General features: G+C 35.2%; 1 protein-coding gene across 1 annotated transcript; it reads left to right on the top strand.

Annotated features, from left to right (window-relative positions):
• The first annotated feature begins 12,391 nt into the window (after positions 1 to 12,391).
• Positions 12,392 to 14,162, top strand: LOC109209794 (protein FAR1-RELATED SEQUENCE 5-like). Its single transcript, XM_019373133.1, has 4 exons — positions 12,392 to 13,534; positions 13,663 to 13,755; positions 13,876 to 14,013; positions 14,100 to 14,162. The coding sequence occupies exons 1-4, from the start codon at positions 12,392 to 12,394 to the stop codon at positions 14,160 to 14,162; spliced, it is 1,437 nt and encodes a 478-aa protein (XP_019228678.1).
• The last annotated feature ends 669 nt before the right edge of the window (positions 14,163 to 14,831 follow it).

The following is a 14,831-nucleotide window of genomic DNA, read 5'->3' as shown; positions in this document are numbered from 1 at the left end:
CACCACAGCGGTACCCAGTAAGTGCCAAGCCTAACCTCAGTCGAGTAGTGGCGAGGAAGGTCAGGGCCCTACTGGTTATATATGTAAAACAAAGTAAAACATTATGGAATACGATAATATAATTAGAATACTAATATTCGATAACAAAATAAATCACGGAAAGAATCTAACTCGGTACATAGAAATAGCATCATGGGATCTCCTAGGATATCGTCCCGTAGTCCAACTCAAAATTATGCAGGGGGAGCTCCCGGAGTACCAATCCGTAGTCCCAAAGTAAATATCCAAGGGAAATCTCCCGGTATGTCATTCTGTAGTCCCCCAATGTAATCGTGCAGGGGAATCCCCCGGAATACCGATCCGTAGTCCCAAAGTAAACATGTAAGGGGATCTCCCCGGATATCGTCCCGTAGTCCCAAAGTAAACACACAACAGTCTCAAGAAGAATATTTAGTTCTATCCAAATTCGTAGCAAGAAAACAGATATTTCTATCCTAACATACTGCACAGAATTCAAGTAACAGTTTAAGCAGGTAGAACAATTTAAGTCGCTTAGACATGCTTTCCTAAACTAAACAGTAGGCTTTTAATTGCAAGTAGTGTTCAACAAAAAGGAAACGCAAATATATTTACTTAATGAAAACGGGATTTTCCAGCAATTAGCACATGTACGCACTCATCACCTCACGTACACGGCATTCATATAACAACAATACCAAGTCCTAAGGGGAGTTCTCCCATACAAGGTTAGGCAAGCCACTTACCAAGAACCAGCTCAAATCAACCCGAAACCACGCTCTTGCCACGAGTATCCAACTTCGAGTGGCCCAAATTTAATCAAATAAATTTCATAATGTAAATATAACTACAAACAATGAATTTAGCTAAAGGAATCGAAGCTAAGGTAAGTAAATAGAAAAACGCTCAAAAATCCTCCCCGGGCCCACGTCTCGGAATCGGGTAAAAATTACGGATTATGAACACCTGTTAACTCACGAGTCTAACCATACCAAAAATTACTCCAATCCGATACCAAAATCTTGATCAAAACCCCAAAATTAGGCCTAAGAACTTTTCTAAATTTTCCCCCAATTTCTCACCCCAAATCCGAAATTAGATGATGAATTCATTGTTTAGATTAATGCGTAATAAGAAAAAAGGGGTTAGGAATCATTACCCACAAACTTCCTTTGAAAATCTCCCCAATTTTTGCCTCATACCGAGCTCCCAATTCAATTTTGTGATATGAACTCAAAACCCTCGATTATGAATTTTAAGTTCTGCCCAGACGCTACCTTAATCGCGATCGCGGAAACCCCCACGCGTTCGCTAAGAATAACTTCGCTGGCTCCCAGGTTTACCTTACGCGAACGCGTAACTCCTCATGCGAACGCGATTCTTACACTGCTCAGACCTACGCGATCGTGGTTGACCTCACGCAATCGTGAAGAGAAACTCTCTCCATTCCACAACAGCCTTACTTCCTCTTCACGAACGCGGCATAGCCCACGCGTTCACGATTCAATCTTCCACCATTACTACGTGATCGCATACCACCTCTCGCGAACGCGATGAACAAAAATCCCTCTGCCTCAGCTGAACTTACGCGATCTTGAGCCTCCTTACGCGATCGCGATGAAGGATTGTCTGCAATAGAAATGCTAACAAATCTACCAACTCCTTTAGTCCAAAAAAGATCCGTTTAGCATCCGAAACACACCCGAGGCCTCCGGGACCTCAACCAAACATACCAATCAATCCTAAAACATCATACAAACTCAGTCGAACCTTTAAATCACATCAAACAGTGCTAAAACAACGAATCACCCTCCAATCCGAGCCTAATGAAATAGAAATCTCAAGAATTCTACAACCGATGCCGAAATCAACCAAACCATATCCGCGATCCCAAATTTTGCACACAAGTCACATTCAACACCACGAAACTATTCTAACTTTCAGAATCGGATTCTGACCCCGATATCAAAATTTCACTATCTATCCGGAAACTTCAAAAATTCAACTTTCGGCATTTCAAGCCTAAATAAGCTACGGATCTCCAAAACACAATCCGGATACGCCCCTAAGCCCGAAATCACCCAACGGAGCTAACTAAATCAACGGAATTCCATTACGAGGCCGTCTTCACACTGATCCGACTACGGTCCAAATTCTAAAGCTTATGCTCTCATCTAGGGACTAAGTGTCCCAAAACACTCCGAAACTCAAAACGAATCTTCCCGGCAACCCACAATAGCAGAAACAAACACGAGGAAAGCAGTTAATAGGAGATCGGGGCGTTAATTCTTAAAACGACCAGCCGGGTAGTTACACTGTCAGCATTAAATGTAAAGGTAATACTTCTGGTATATATGCTTCGATAAAGATTGTCAAAACCGGAATTTACATTGTCACGCCCCGAACTTGGGCCTGGACGTATCATGGCACCCGGTGCCTAACTACATATGTTCGAGCAAATCAATTGGCTGGCTGAATCAACATGTGATATCATAATATACTGAATATGGAAGATAAACTAATACATGTTGATATACTGAAAGTGAAAGTCAGAATGATATAGTCAAGTGCGGAAACACTAATATAAGCCTGAATTACATCTGTAGCCAACATTGCTTAACATGAAATGACTGCAACTCTGTCTAATTGTTTCTCGAGTCTATGAAGCCTCTAATGAAGTACTGAAAATATTGAATGTCTGTAAATACTGAAAGATTATAAAGTAATGATAATGTCCCGAAAGAACTAGGGATCACCAAAAAGCTAGCCAGTAGTAGAATCCTACCGCTATGAATCTTCTTGTAAATCATTACCTGCACCGTGATGTAGGCCCCGGGAAAAAAAAACGTCAGTACATTTGAATTGCACTGGTATTTAAAGCAACTGAAAGAAAGAACTGTAAATGCTGAAATTGAAACTGAGCTGATAACTCAGAACTGATAACTGAAATGATAACTAATAACTAATAACCGAACAAAGGAAGTAAGGACATAAATACTCCCTCTTATGAATGATGAACCACCTATTTATCTGAATAAACTATGGCCTCGGCCCAAGTATACGTATACATAACTACGGCCGTAGGCCGAAAAATACATAAAGCATAAATTACGGCCTCAAGCCCAAACATGCATAAAGCATGAACTATGGCCTCAGGACCAAACATGTATAAAACATGAAGTACGGCCTCAGGCTCAAATATAAGTGTTCAACATTCAGTAATTGAGAATCATACTGCAAGACATGATGCTGAAATACTAAATCATACTGAGTTACATGATATTTGAATGCTGGATAGGACTAGACTGAAACATGTATTCATGAACTGATTATAAGAATTAAGCTTCAACTATTTATGGCATGCTGAGTAATCTAGATTGAGACTCATGGGCATCAAACACAAGTATAAATTGATTTTGCACTGAGCTCACAATGTACGGAATGAAAGTCAAGAACGAATTACGAAGCTTGAGAATACAAGTTCTGTAACTATTCAAGGAACTAAGCTTAACTATATTTCTGAGGCAATTAGTAATGTTGTAAAAAAATGTAGTGTAGGGAGAATTATTAACATTCCCAAACATAGAGAGTTAGCCTCACATACCTTAACTTTCTACTTTTGAGCGCAATACAATGTTCACCAACCCTTTCAATTTAATCCATAATCTAGCAATACAAGTCAACGGGATTCCATATTAGCAATAATACTTATGTTTTGGCCACTTAGGAATTTTATCAAACACTTGGTGGGCATAAAGCTTTATAGCCCCTATCAATGGTGTTTCTACACCCCAAACAACCCATTCTCTTGCTCCTAAATGATTCTAAACTTTCAAATTGCTATAATCAATGTCATTTTTCATCACCCAAAAGATAAATAACACCATTAATCGATAATCAACAATCTACAACCCAAACATGTAATTTGTCATGCTTTTATATCAAACCCATCAACTCATATCTCATGAACTTAGAGTCTATAATCATTAATCAAATGCTGATGTTTAATCCTCTTGAATTCGAGTTCTAGGGTTTCATTTACCGCCAATGATGTCTCACTTGAATATCCAATGATTTGAAGGGTTTACCCATATTAATAAGATATTGAAGAATTAAAATTAACTTAGAATTACCACTAGAATTTACCTTGGATGATGGAGGGACCTTGGAGGAAGTTGGGTTCTTGAGAGCTTCCCTTTCTAGAGTAAGTAGGCATTTGGACATAAGAATTGTAAAATTCCAAAAAATGGTGAAAAAAAATTTCAAGTGAAAATGGTATTTGAAATTTAGAGTTGTGTTTGGACATAATATTCAGTTTGGGTTGTTTTTGAAGTTTTGTGAGTGAAAATTTTGAAAAATAGCTTTTTGGAGTTTTTCAAATTTTCGAGAATTTCCAAAATGCATCTTCAAGTGAAAATTGGAAATTTTATGAACAAATGCTGATTTCGAAAAAAGTGAATTTTTTTTGGAAAAAGGAAAAAAATTTATGTCCAAACAGGCTCTAAGTTTTCATGTTTTAGGGTGTGGGGGACGGGGTAGGCTTTTAAAACGACCCCCTGAGTGTGCTCCCACGCAGCTGAAGGCCAAAAGGCGCAGCAAGGCCGAGATGATAATGCTCCAAAAGAATTAGGGATCACCAAATATGTGGTACGAGAATCCTAGCGCTCTGAATCATCAACCTGTAAATCATTACGTGCACCGTGAGATGCAAGCCGCGGGAAAAAGAGACGTCAGTACATTTGAATTGCACTAGTATGTAAAGCAACTGATATAAAGAACCGTAAATGCTGAAACTGAAAAAGAGCTGATAACTCAGAACTGATAATTGATAACTTAAATGATAACTGCTGAAACTGAAATCATAATTGATAACTGATAACTGAACAAATGAAGTAAGGATATGAGTACTCCCTCTTATAAATGTGAACCACCTATTTATCTGAATAAACTACGGCTTTGGGCCAATATATATATGCACAAGCTACGGCCTCAAGCCCAAGTATACGTATACATAACTACGGACTCTAGCCCAAAACTGCATAAAGCATAAACTACGACCTCAGGCTCAAACATGCATAAAGCATAAACTACGGCCTCAGGCCCAAATACAGGTATTCAACATTCAGGAATTTAAAATCAGGAATTGAGAATCATACTACAATACGTGATGCTGAAATACTGAATCATACTGAGTTACATGATACTGGAATACTAAATAGGACTAAGCTGAGACATGTATTCATGAACTGATTATGAGAACTGAAGCTTCAACTATTTATGACATGCTGAATAATCTAGACCAAGACTCCTGGGCATCAAACACATGTCTATATTGATTTTGCACTAAGCTCACAACGTTCGAAATGAAAGTCATGAACGAATTACGAAGCTTGAGAATAGAAGTTCTGCAACTATTCAAGGAATTCGGCTTAACTATATTTCTGCGATAATTATTAACATTGTAAAAGAAACGTAGTGTAGGGAGAATCATTAACATTCCCAAACATAGAGAATTAGCCTCACATATCTTAACTTCCTGCTCTTGAGTATAATCCGATGTTCATCATTCCTTTCAATTTTAATCTATAGCAGTACAAGTCAAAGAGATTCTATATTAGCAATAGTACTTATGTTTTGGCCACTTAGGCACTTTATCAAACACTTGGTGGGCATAAAGTTTCATAGCCCTTATCAATGGTGTTTCTACACCCAACAACCTATTCTCTTGCTCCTAGATAGTTCAGAAATCTCACATTACTAATGAATATCATTCTTCATCATCCATAAGATAAAAACACATTAATCAATTATCTACAATCAACAACCCAAGCCTATAACTGCTCGTATTATTCTATCAAATCTATGAACTCATATCTCATGAACTTAGAGTCTATAATCATTAATCTGATGCTATAATCAATTAGAGGGTGAAGATATTACCTTTTGATATTCAAGCCTCTTGAAATCGAGTTATAGGATTTCTTTTCCAGCTAATGATGTCTCGATTGAATATCTAATGATTTGAAAGGTTTATCCATGTTAACAAGGTGTTGGAAAATTAAAATTAACTAAGAATCACCATTAGAACTTACCTTGGGTGATGGAGGGACCTTGGAAGTTGGGTTCTTAAGAACTTCCCTTTTTAGAGCAAGTTTTCATATTTTGGGGTGTGTGGGACAAGGTAAGGCTTTTAAAATGACCCTCCGGGTGCATTCCCACGCAACTGAAGGCCCAAACAGCAGCAAGGACAGTAGCACAGCCGCAAGTGCGCGGCTGCGCACGGGACCAGTTGGGCGCGCACCTAGGTGTGCATATTACACATTATCCAGTAAAATACACATAATATTTTGCGCAGAGATTCGTTCGGGATCTACAATATATCATTGGAAAGGTACTTCAAAGGAATATAACTTTCATGTTTTGAATTTTCTCAATTTTCTAACTTAAATTCATTGAATAAGGATGAAAGACTGAACTTCCATAGATTTAGTCGATTTTTATCCAATCAATGCAGCTCACTCTTCGTCTTGATTCCATACAACTATTTGCACCCATATTTATTCCGATGGGACTTCACATATCTAGAATGTCATACTAATATTCATTTAACACGTTCACACCTGATCCAAATTTACGAATTGTTACATACGTATTGCAATCCACTATTATTATTAAAAAGAAGATTTTTTTCCTTTTCCTTTGAGGGAGCGGAGGAAGACTACAATAGGGAACAAAAAGGAAAATCGAAAATCAAACCTTATCTTATACAAGGAAAAAGATAAACTTGCAGCCTGCCATTTTTTTGTTTTTTCTTTTTAAAAAAAATTTACATAGAGGAGGGATGCATCTAGGGTGTGACCTAGTGGTTAATGAAATAAGTTGAGAACATGAGGTCTCAGGTTCACATCCCAGCAGACTCAAAAATACTACGTGATTTCTTCTCATTTGTCCAACAGTTGGTGGACACTGGACAGAGTTACTTGGTACTTCTCATTTGTGCAACAGTTGGTGGACACTGAACAGAGTTACTTGGTACTTATTGCTGGTAGAAGATAACCTATATTCCATGAAATTAATCGAGGTACGCGTAAACTGATCCGAACACTACGATTACACAAATAACAAGGGAAGGGTAATGTTGCGCTAGTGATGGGGTTTTAATCCTCCATCTCAATTGTAGAAGGCAGAAAGCTCACCAAGTGAGCTATCCCTCAACACTCAGCCTAATAATGTTTGGTATTGGAAGGAAACAATTTTTTTATTTTTTTCAAAAATTACAGAAAGGTCACATTCTGACGTTACGTTATAGGACTATTCGTGATTACTTGATTGAAAACTGGAAAACCAATTATTGATGTGAATACTCTGAGATATTTACTGCGGAACTTGATGAATGGACTCCAAATTTGATATCATTACCATAAAATTGTGATGGAACTTCTAGCTATTTGAATGCTACTAGTTAGTCTAATTAATATGTGTTATTATTTAATTGTTGTGCTGAAGAGTTTCCTTTGTGAAGAATTTAATTATTATGTACTATAGTTGAACAGAGAACAAATTCTGGCATTTCCATTCCCCAAAAGCAATCCATCAGAATCAGTGTTATGATTTACAGCTTGGTTCTTTTGCATTCATCTATAAAAAAAAAAACATACTTGGTTTATAAGTGTGACTTGATATCTGTAATATAAGCTTTGGTTAAATATAATTGGAATCTGAATCTTTGAAAAGTATACTTATAACAGATGCAGAATTGGAGTACTTGTATCTGCGAGCTAAAGAGGAAATTTATTCCAAAGACAAGCAGTTATGCCTTGCTTGGATGTGTTTAGACGTTCAATTGCTATACTTTGGACATTACATTAGCTAGGTTAATCTCCAAATGGGCAAGTTACATATTTAGCCGGTCGGCCAAAAATAATTACATCCAGTAGCTAAATATACACTGATTATATATTAATATACAAAAAAGATATATTTTTTGACTCTTATTTTTGGGAGTGGCTATATAGTGTAGCTTCCCGAAATTTTGCTAGAAACAGAAGTTGGAGGATTGAATTATGATGTTACCTTAGTTCTTGGATGAACCTTTATTTGGACGTAAAAATTATATGGGGTAGCCACTATTTAAAGTGGTATTTACTTTTTATCCCGCATTTTTAATGTTGAGCAAATGTAGCCACTAATTCATTAAAATTAATATGAAAGGACGTTGTTACCCTTTTCTTCCCAAACGGAAATACAGTGGTACCTGGGCCTGGATCAACAACATCCATTAACCCGAATGAGGTTCCTGCTCTATCCCATTAAAACTGTAAAACCCAAAACTTTCCTCTGTATCACATAGACCCTCCCTTCTGTTTCCCCATACTTCATATTTTCGAGTCGTTGAAAACTGTTTCCTTTGAAACTGATACTCCAAATGATTCTTCCGATAAATCCAGCAAATAAATTATCCTTTAAACGCTGCATTAAAGATGGAGATTTAGTAATTCTATACGAAAGACATGATACAATGAAAGCAGTAAAGTCAGTGAGGATGATGTTCTGCAAAATCGTTTGGTGCATCCAATTCAAAAGTTAAGGACACTTCTTCCTGAACTTAGAGATCAAAAGTTAAGGACACTTGGTTCTGAACTTAGACTAACAAGCTCAGAAGTTAAGGAAAATAGGTCCTGAACTTAGGCTAAGAAGCCCAAAAGTTAAGGACAATAGGTCCTGAACTTAGACTAACAAGCTCAAAAGTTAAGGATACTTGGTCCTGAACTTGCAGTTACAAATTCAAAAATTAAGGACACTTGGTCCTGAACTTAGACTAACAAGCTCAAAAGTTAAGGACAATAGGTCCTCAACTTAGACTTCCAAGTTCAAAAGTTAAGGACAAGTAGTCCTTAACTTAGAGTTACAAGCACAGAACTTAAGGACAGGTGATCCTGAACTTCGAGTTCCAAGTTCAAAAGTTAAGGACATATAGTCCTGAAGTCCTGAACTTAGAGTTGCAAGTTCAAAAGTTAAGGACATGTAGCCCTGAAGTCCTGAACTTAGAGTTGCAAGTTCAAAAGTTAAGGACACTTGTCCTGAACTTTTATGAGCAGAAGGGTGTTTTCTTCCGGGCAAGTAAAGGTTATTAAAGCGATGGCTAAAGACTAAAGACATTTTAAACATTAACTTAAAAGTAAAACATGTATTATTAGTGGCTAACCGTGCACTTCCCCCTATTTGGACAACCTAATATCAGACTGGCTAAAGCCTGTTTTTCCAACAAATTAAGAAAAGCCAATTGGGCTAGAATCCGTTATAATGAGGCTTTCTCTATGGGCCAGCAAATTTATTTTGTTTGGGCCACATAATGTCACAAACCAATGACCAACTGGACGTGAGTAATTTTTCTCTTTCACATGTCCTTAATTCTAGGAAACTACCAGCTATATCCATTTATAAGTAATTTATTATAAAAATTGGTCAATTTATGAAACATTAGTAATATTAGCCAAATATTATCAATATTAGCCGATTAGCTATTTGTAACTAGAAAAGGTCAAAATTTTATTTTTTATGGAGTGGTGTTATTAGAATAGATTGGGTACATCTTAAGGAGCTTGAATCTCAGTTTTGGGATGATTTGGTATAGTTTTGAGGTGGTTAGAATTGAAAATTCGAAGTAGAAGATGAACATGAAAAAATGATATGTATCACACTGCGTATCATTCGTATATCACATATATATCGTATTTGTATCAAATATGTATCACATGTATATCCATGTATACATGTGTGTGAGATACATGCGTGATACATGTGTCGCAAAAGAATTTTTTGAACTTGATTTTAAGTATATTGATACAAAATCAGTCCAAATCACCTCCAATCTTCCTCAATTTTTGTATATTGACTCATCTATATGTTTTCAATGAATTTCAACCATACCCATTGAAAAATATCATTTTTGCTTACATTTTTGGTATATATATTCTTATATTTTATCACTTTATTTGTTACCTCATCCATGAAATTTTCTTTCCGTCTTGCATCTAATGTTGCTGATCACGCTTAAAAATATGAAAGGAGATCTTTGCGTGTGATTCTTGGAGAGAAAGAACCTTATTTATTTGAATTCTTAATTTTATATGTACTTGACTAAATTTAGTAAATCTAAGATTAATGCTTAGATGTTGGTAAGTTGCAACGTTATTTGGGACATCACCCTTAATTCTATCCTTGTCTTTTTCACGTTAAAACGTGAGGAGATATCTCCTTCTCCTTATACAAGGCTTTTCTTTTCAAGGCGAAAAAAACATGGTTAAGGGCGTGTTTGGCATGAAGGAGAATATTTTTCAATTTGCTCATGTTTGGCTGGCTTATATATTTTAAAAAATATTTTTCTCATGAACTCATTTTCCTCCAATTTTATTTTCTCTTATCAAGAGAAGGGAAAATATTTTTCTTTTCATGATATAGAAAAAGTATTTTCATTCATTTCAAGAAAATGAGTTTTTTTTTTTCTTTTCATGATGTAGAAAAAATATTTTTCTTTTCATTTCAACAAAATTAGTACTTTATTTTCATGTTATAGAAAGAATACTTTCTTTTTCAACCAAAAAAGAGTTTTTTTTTGTTATGGAGCACAAATTTCAACGTTATTTTTGCATAAAAAAATAAAAAAATAAAGTTGCAAATTAGTTCCTTTGGGTTTGTTTGAATATTTATAAGAATAATTAAATTCTTGAAGAAAACAAAGTTCTTAAAACATTGGGTATTTGGAGGGGGGGATGGGGGGATTGATGTTTGCTTATAATTATGGGTCCGGCTCTGCTCCAATACTTTTGGCTCCAACAAAAATCAATACATATGTAGATGGGTGACATGTGTCCATCTAACTATAAAGGGTGAGATTGCTTTTTAATTTATTTTTGTATTTTTGCCTATTCTCCATCTTCTGCGGACCCGAACAAGAAGTAATTGTTCGGCGCCAATATTTCCCTCCAAAAGCTTCTTTACCTAATACACCTATCAAAAGTAGTAATAATATCAAGCCTACAAACAAACAACTTCTACCATTGACAAAGCAAAAGGCTGCTGCCAGGTTTTGTCTTCTTCTATATTTAAATATATTTTTCTAATTGTTTATTTCAATTGAACTTGATTACAAAGCACATAGACATGGTAAATTTTAATCGAACACTGTCACTTAGGGCAATGTGATCAGCTTTTCTAAAAAAAAAAAAATCTGTATTTAGACAATTTTGAAATTATTTTTTTAAGAACTATAATCATTGGGTGAATGCTTATTTGTTTAGTGAGTAGTTCTAATTTTCAATTTGGATATATTATTCTATAAGTATTTATATATATATATATTTTTTATTCATAAGTTCGGTATTATAAACAACAAAATACTAACCTATAATTTGTTTCTTTTGAAGCATAATGGAAAACGTTGATAAATCGGAAGAAGTTTTACCAAATAAACCTCAAGTGTATATCGATTTTGAGCCTAAACTCGGGATTGAATTTGAGAGTGATGATTCTGCAATTAATTTTTATAACGAGTACGCAAGAAGGATTGGTTTTAGTACTCGTAAAAAATATGTGAACACAAATAAGAAACTGGGATATGTAACGTCAAGAAAAATTACATGCTTCAAAGAGGGTTTTCGCGGAGATGATAAACGAAGAACACAAGTTAAAAATCCACGGAGAGTAACTAGAATTGGATGTCAAGCTCATGTTGTTATTACACGTCAACCTTCCGGAAAATATCGAATTAGTAAGGTTGACGTAGAACACAATCATTCACTTCTCCCACCATCAATCGTTCACATGTTGCCATCTCATAGAAAAATAAATAAGGTACAAGCTCATGAAATCGATTTGGCGGAAGATGCTGGATTGATGTCTAAAGCAACCTTTGATTTCATGAGTCTTCAAGCGGGTGGTCGAGAAAGTTTGGGTTACACTACGCAAGATCAAAAGAATTATCTTCGAACGAAAAGGCAAAAAGCTATGAAAGAAGGCGAAGCAGGTAATACATTTTCTATAATGTACTATAATCTTCGTAGTTATATTACAATTCTGAAGCTTATTTTATTAGTTTGGAAGATACACAGATTTATTTTTCTTGTTTTTTCTTCTTCTGCATTCAGGTGCACTATTAAAGTATTTTGAGAAGAAGAGAATTGAAGATCCATCTTTCTTTTTTGCGGTGCAGTTAGATGTTGATGATATGATCACAAATATATTTTGGGCAGATTCGAAGATGATCATGGACTATGAGATTTTTGGAGATGTGCTCTCGTTTGATACTACTTAACAAACAAATAAGGAATATAGGCCCCTTGCTAGCTTTGTGGGATGAAATAACCATAGAAAAATGGTAATTTTTGGAGGTGCACTGATGTATGATGAGACTGCTGAATCTTTTCAGTGGTTGTTTGAAACATTTTTCAGAGCGATGTCCAGAAAAAAACCATGTGCAATTTTCACAGATCAAGTTCCTGCTATGAGTAAGGCTATTTCAATTGTCATGCCTGAAGTTCATCATAGATTATGTGTTTGGCACATGGAGCAAAATGCAGCTAAACATCTCAATCAAGTATATAAAAGGTATGCATCTTTTCGTGGTGATTTTAGAAAATGCATTTACGAATATGAGGATGAAGAAGAATTTATAGATGCATGGAATAATATGCTTGATAGATATAGTCTTCGCGAAAATAAATGGTTGCAAGGAATATATGCATTGAGGGAAAAATTATTTGCAGCATACGGAAAGCAAATTTTTTCAGGTGGTATGAACAGCACACAATTGAGTGAGAGCCTGAACAGTGATTTAAAAGATTATTTACAGTCAGACTATAATCTAGTGCAATTTTTCAAGCATTATGATCGCGCCATTGAGGATAAAAGGTATAATGAGCTACAGGATACTTGTGATGCATCACAACGATTACCGGTGTTAAAAGTAGATGTACCTATTCTGGCTCATGCTAGGGAGGTATATACACCAAATATTTTTGAAAAATTTCAAGATGAATATATGAGATCTTTGTCAATTAGAGTGAATGAATGTGAAAGAAATAATTCATTTATCATGTATATGGTTAGCAAACATGGGCACACTCGAGAGCGTATTGTCAAGGTGGGAGAGGTGGGCGATACAATATCTTGTTCTTGCAAGAAGTTTGAGTCCATAGGTATACTTTGTCGTCATATTATAAAGATTCTTGACGTGGTAAGAGGAGATACAAGAATTCCATCAGAGTACATATTGAAAAGGTGGATGAAAAATGCAAAGGTTGATAACATAAGGGAAATTGATGGGCAAGACATAGAAAAAGATCCGAAATTGATGCGAATGAACCACTATAAATTCCTTTGTCCGGTGTTTGTTAGAATAGCATCAAAAGCTTCTGAAACAGATGAAGTTTTTAAGTTAGCTGTGACATACGCAAATGAGCTGAGTTCGAACGTGGAACAAGTTATGAAGGTTGCAAGTCCATCTAGTGATAGCCAGGTAAGGAGCGCACAAGAAGAATATAATAACAAGGAAGTCCTAACAAGGGCCAAAAATTAAAAGGAAAAGATGGGTTGCATCATACAAAAGGGAGGATGAAAACTTCTCTTGAGTTGAAATCAAAGCAGAAGAAAGCTCGGGGAAAGAAGTCGACTAACCAAAACGAATCCACACAAATTTATGATAGTACTGGACTTGATAATGCAAGTCATTTCACTCAGGTATATCTTACTTGTTTTTTTAAACTCAATAGTTGAATAATAGATAGGTAATTATTTATTTATCTATTTATTTTCTTATTTTATCAGTTTTTTTATTTACTCATTTGTTTATGTTGGTAGGATTCAACATCTAATAGAAGCATTATTTGCAATTCTAATATAAGTGTCACTCCAACTATCGCTGATACAAGCTCATCTCAACACTCAGAGTTATCTTCTCTTTCGATGGCATATCCTAGTTTTACTCAAATGTTGACGGTAAAATTAAGACACTTTTTATTAGATGTAAATAATTTCTCCCAAGCAAATTATTATTTTATTGACCTTATTTTTTATGTGTACAGGTGCCTATGGGTTTCAATGCTTTTCAACATTTACAAAGTTCTTGTACTTTTCCTCATGATTAGGTTAATGTTTAGTTAAATCTCTTTTCTAGTTTTCATAATAGATTCATTTTAATATTATTATATTAAATTTTTATATATTTGACAGGCCAACAATTCGAGAAGTCAAGAATCGCAGCTGTTTCAAGATTATAATGTGCTTTGATCTATTCCGAGATTGTTTACTCGTCGAACTGTGTGTTTTTTTGTAGTTGATATTTTGATACATTATTTCAAGAATCTGATTGTGTCAATTGTGAATCCTCTCACCAACTGACTATTACTTTGAGTATGAAAAAACATGTACCTAGTGCACTGATTTTGACTATTACTGATTTTCTACATATAAAAAGCTAACCAATTTTAATTCTATTAAACAATTAATTTATATATATGATTTTTTTATAAAAATACAATATACTGGATAACTTTTTGCTATGTGACACTCTTTGCTATGTTTGTGCTTTTTTTGGAAGGGAATGATTGCTTTTGATATTAGCATGAGATAAGTACATTAGAAGAGTAAAAAAAAATTTGGCGGGGGCTTCTTTCTTGAAGAAGACAAACCTGGTAGCAGCCTTTTGCTTTGTCAATGGTAGAAGTTGTCTGTTTGTAGGCTTGGTACTATTACTACTTTTGATAGGTGTATTAGGTAAAGAAGCTTTTGGAGGAAAATATTGGCGCCGAACAATT

The sequence above is a fragment of the Nicotiana attenuata genome, unplaced genomic scaffold, assembly GCF_001879085.1.
Source record: "Nicotiana attenuata strain UT unplaced genomic scaffold, NIATTr2, whole genome shotgun sequence".
Lineage (NCBI taxonomy): Eukaryota > Viridiplantae > Streptophyta > Magnoliopsida > Solanales > Solanaceae > Nicotiana > Nicotiana attenuata.
Note: the sequence above shows the minus strand (reverse complement) of the source record. Positions and strands in the feature narration are given on the sequence as shown.

Bases quoted from the DNA above. Each gene is read 5' to 3' on its own strand.
- LOC109209794 (XM_019373133.1), top strand. From the start codon at position 12,392: ATGGTAATTTTTGGAGGTGCACTGATGTATGATGAGACTGCTGAATCT. The intron at 13,535-13,662 runs GTAAGGAGCGCA...AAATCAAAGCAG, and splicing joins GTCCATCTAGTGATAGCCAG to AAGAAAGCTCGGGGAAAGAA. The intron at 14,014-14,099 runs GTAAAATTAAGA...TTATGTGTACAG, and splicing joins GTTTTACTCAAATGTTGACG to GTGCCTATGGGTTTCAATGC.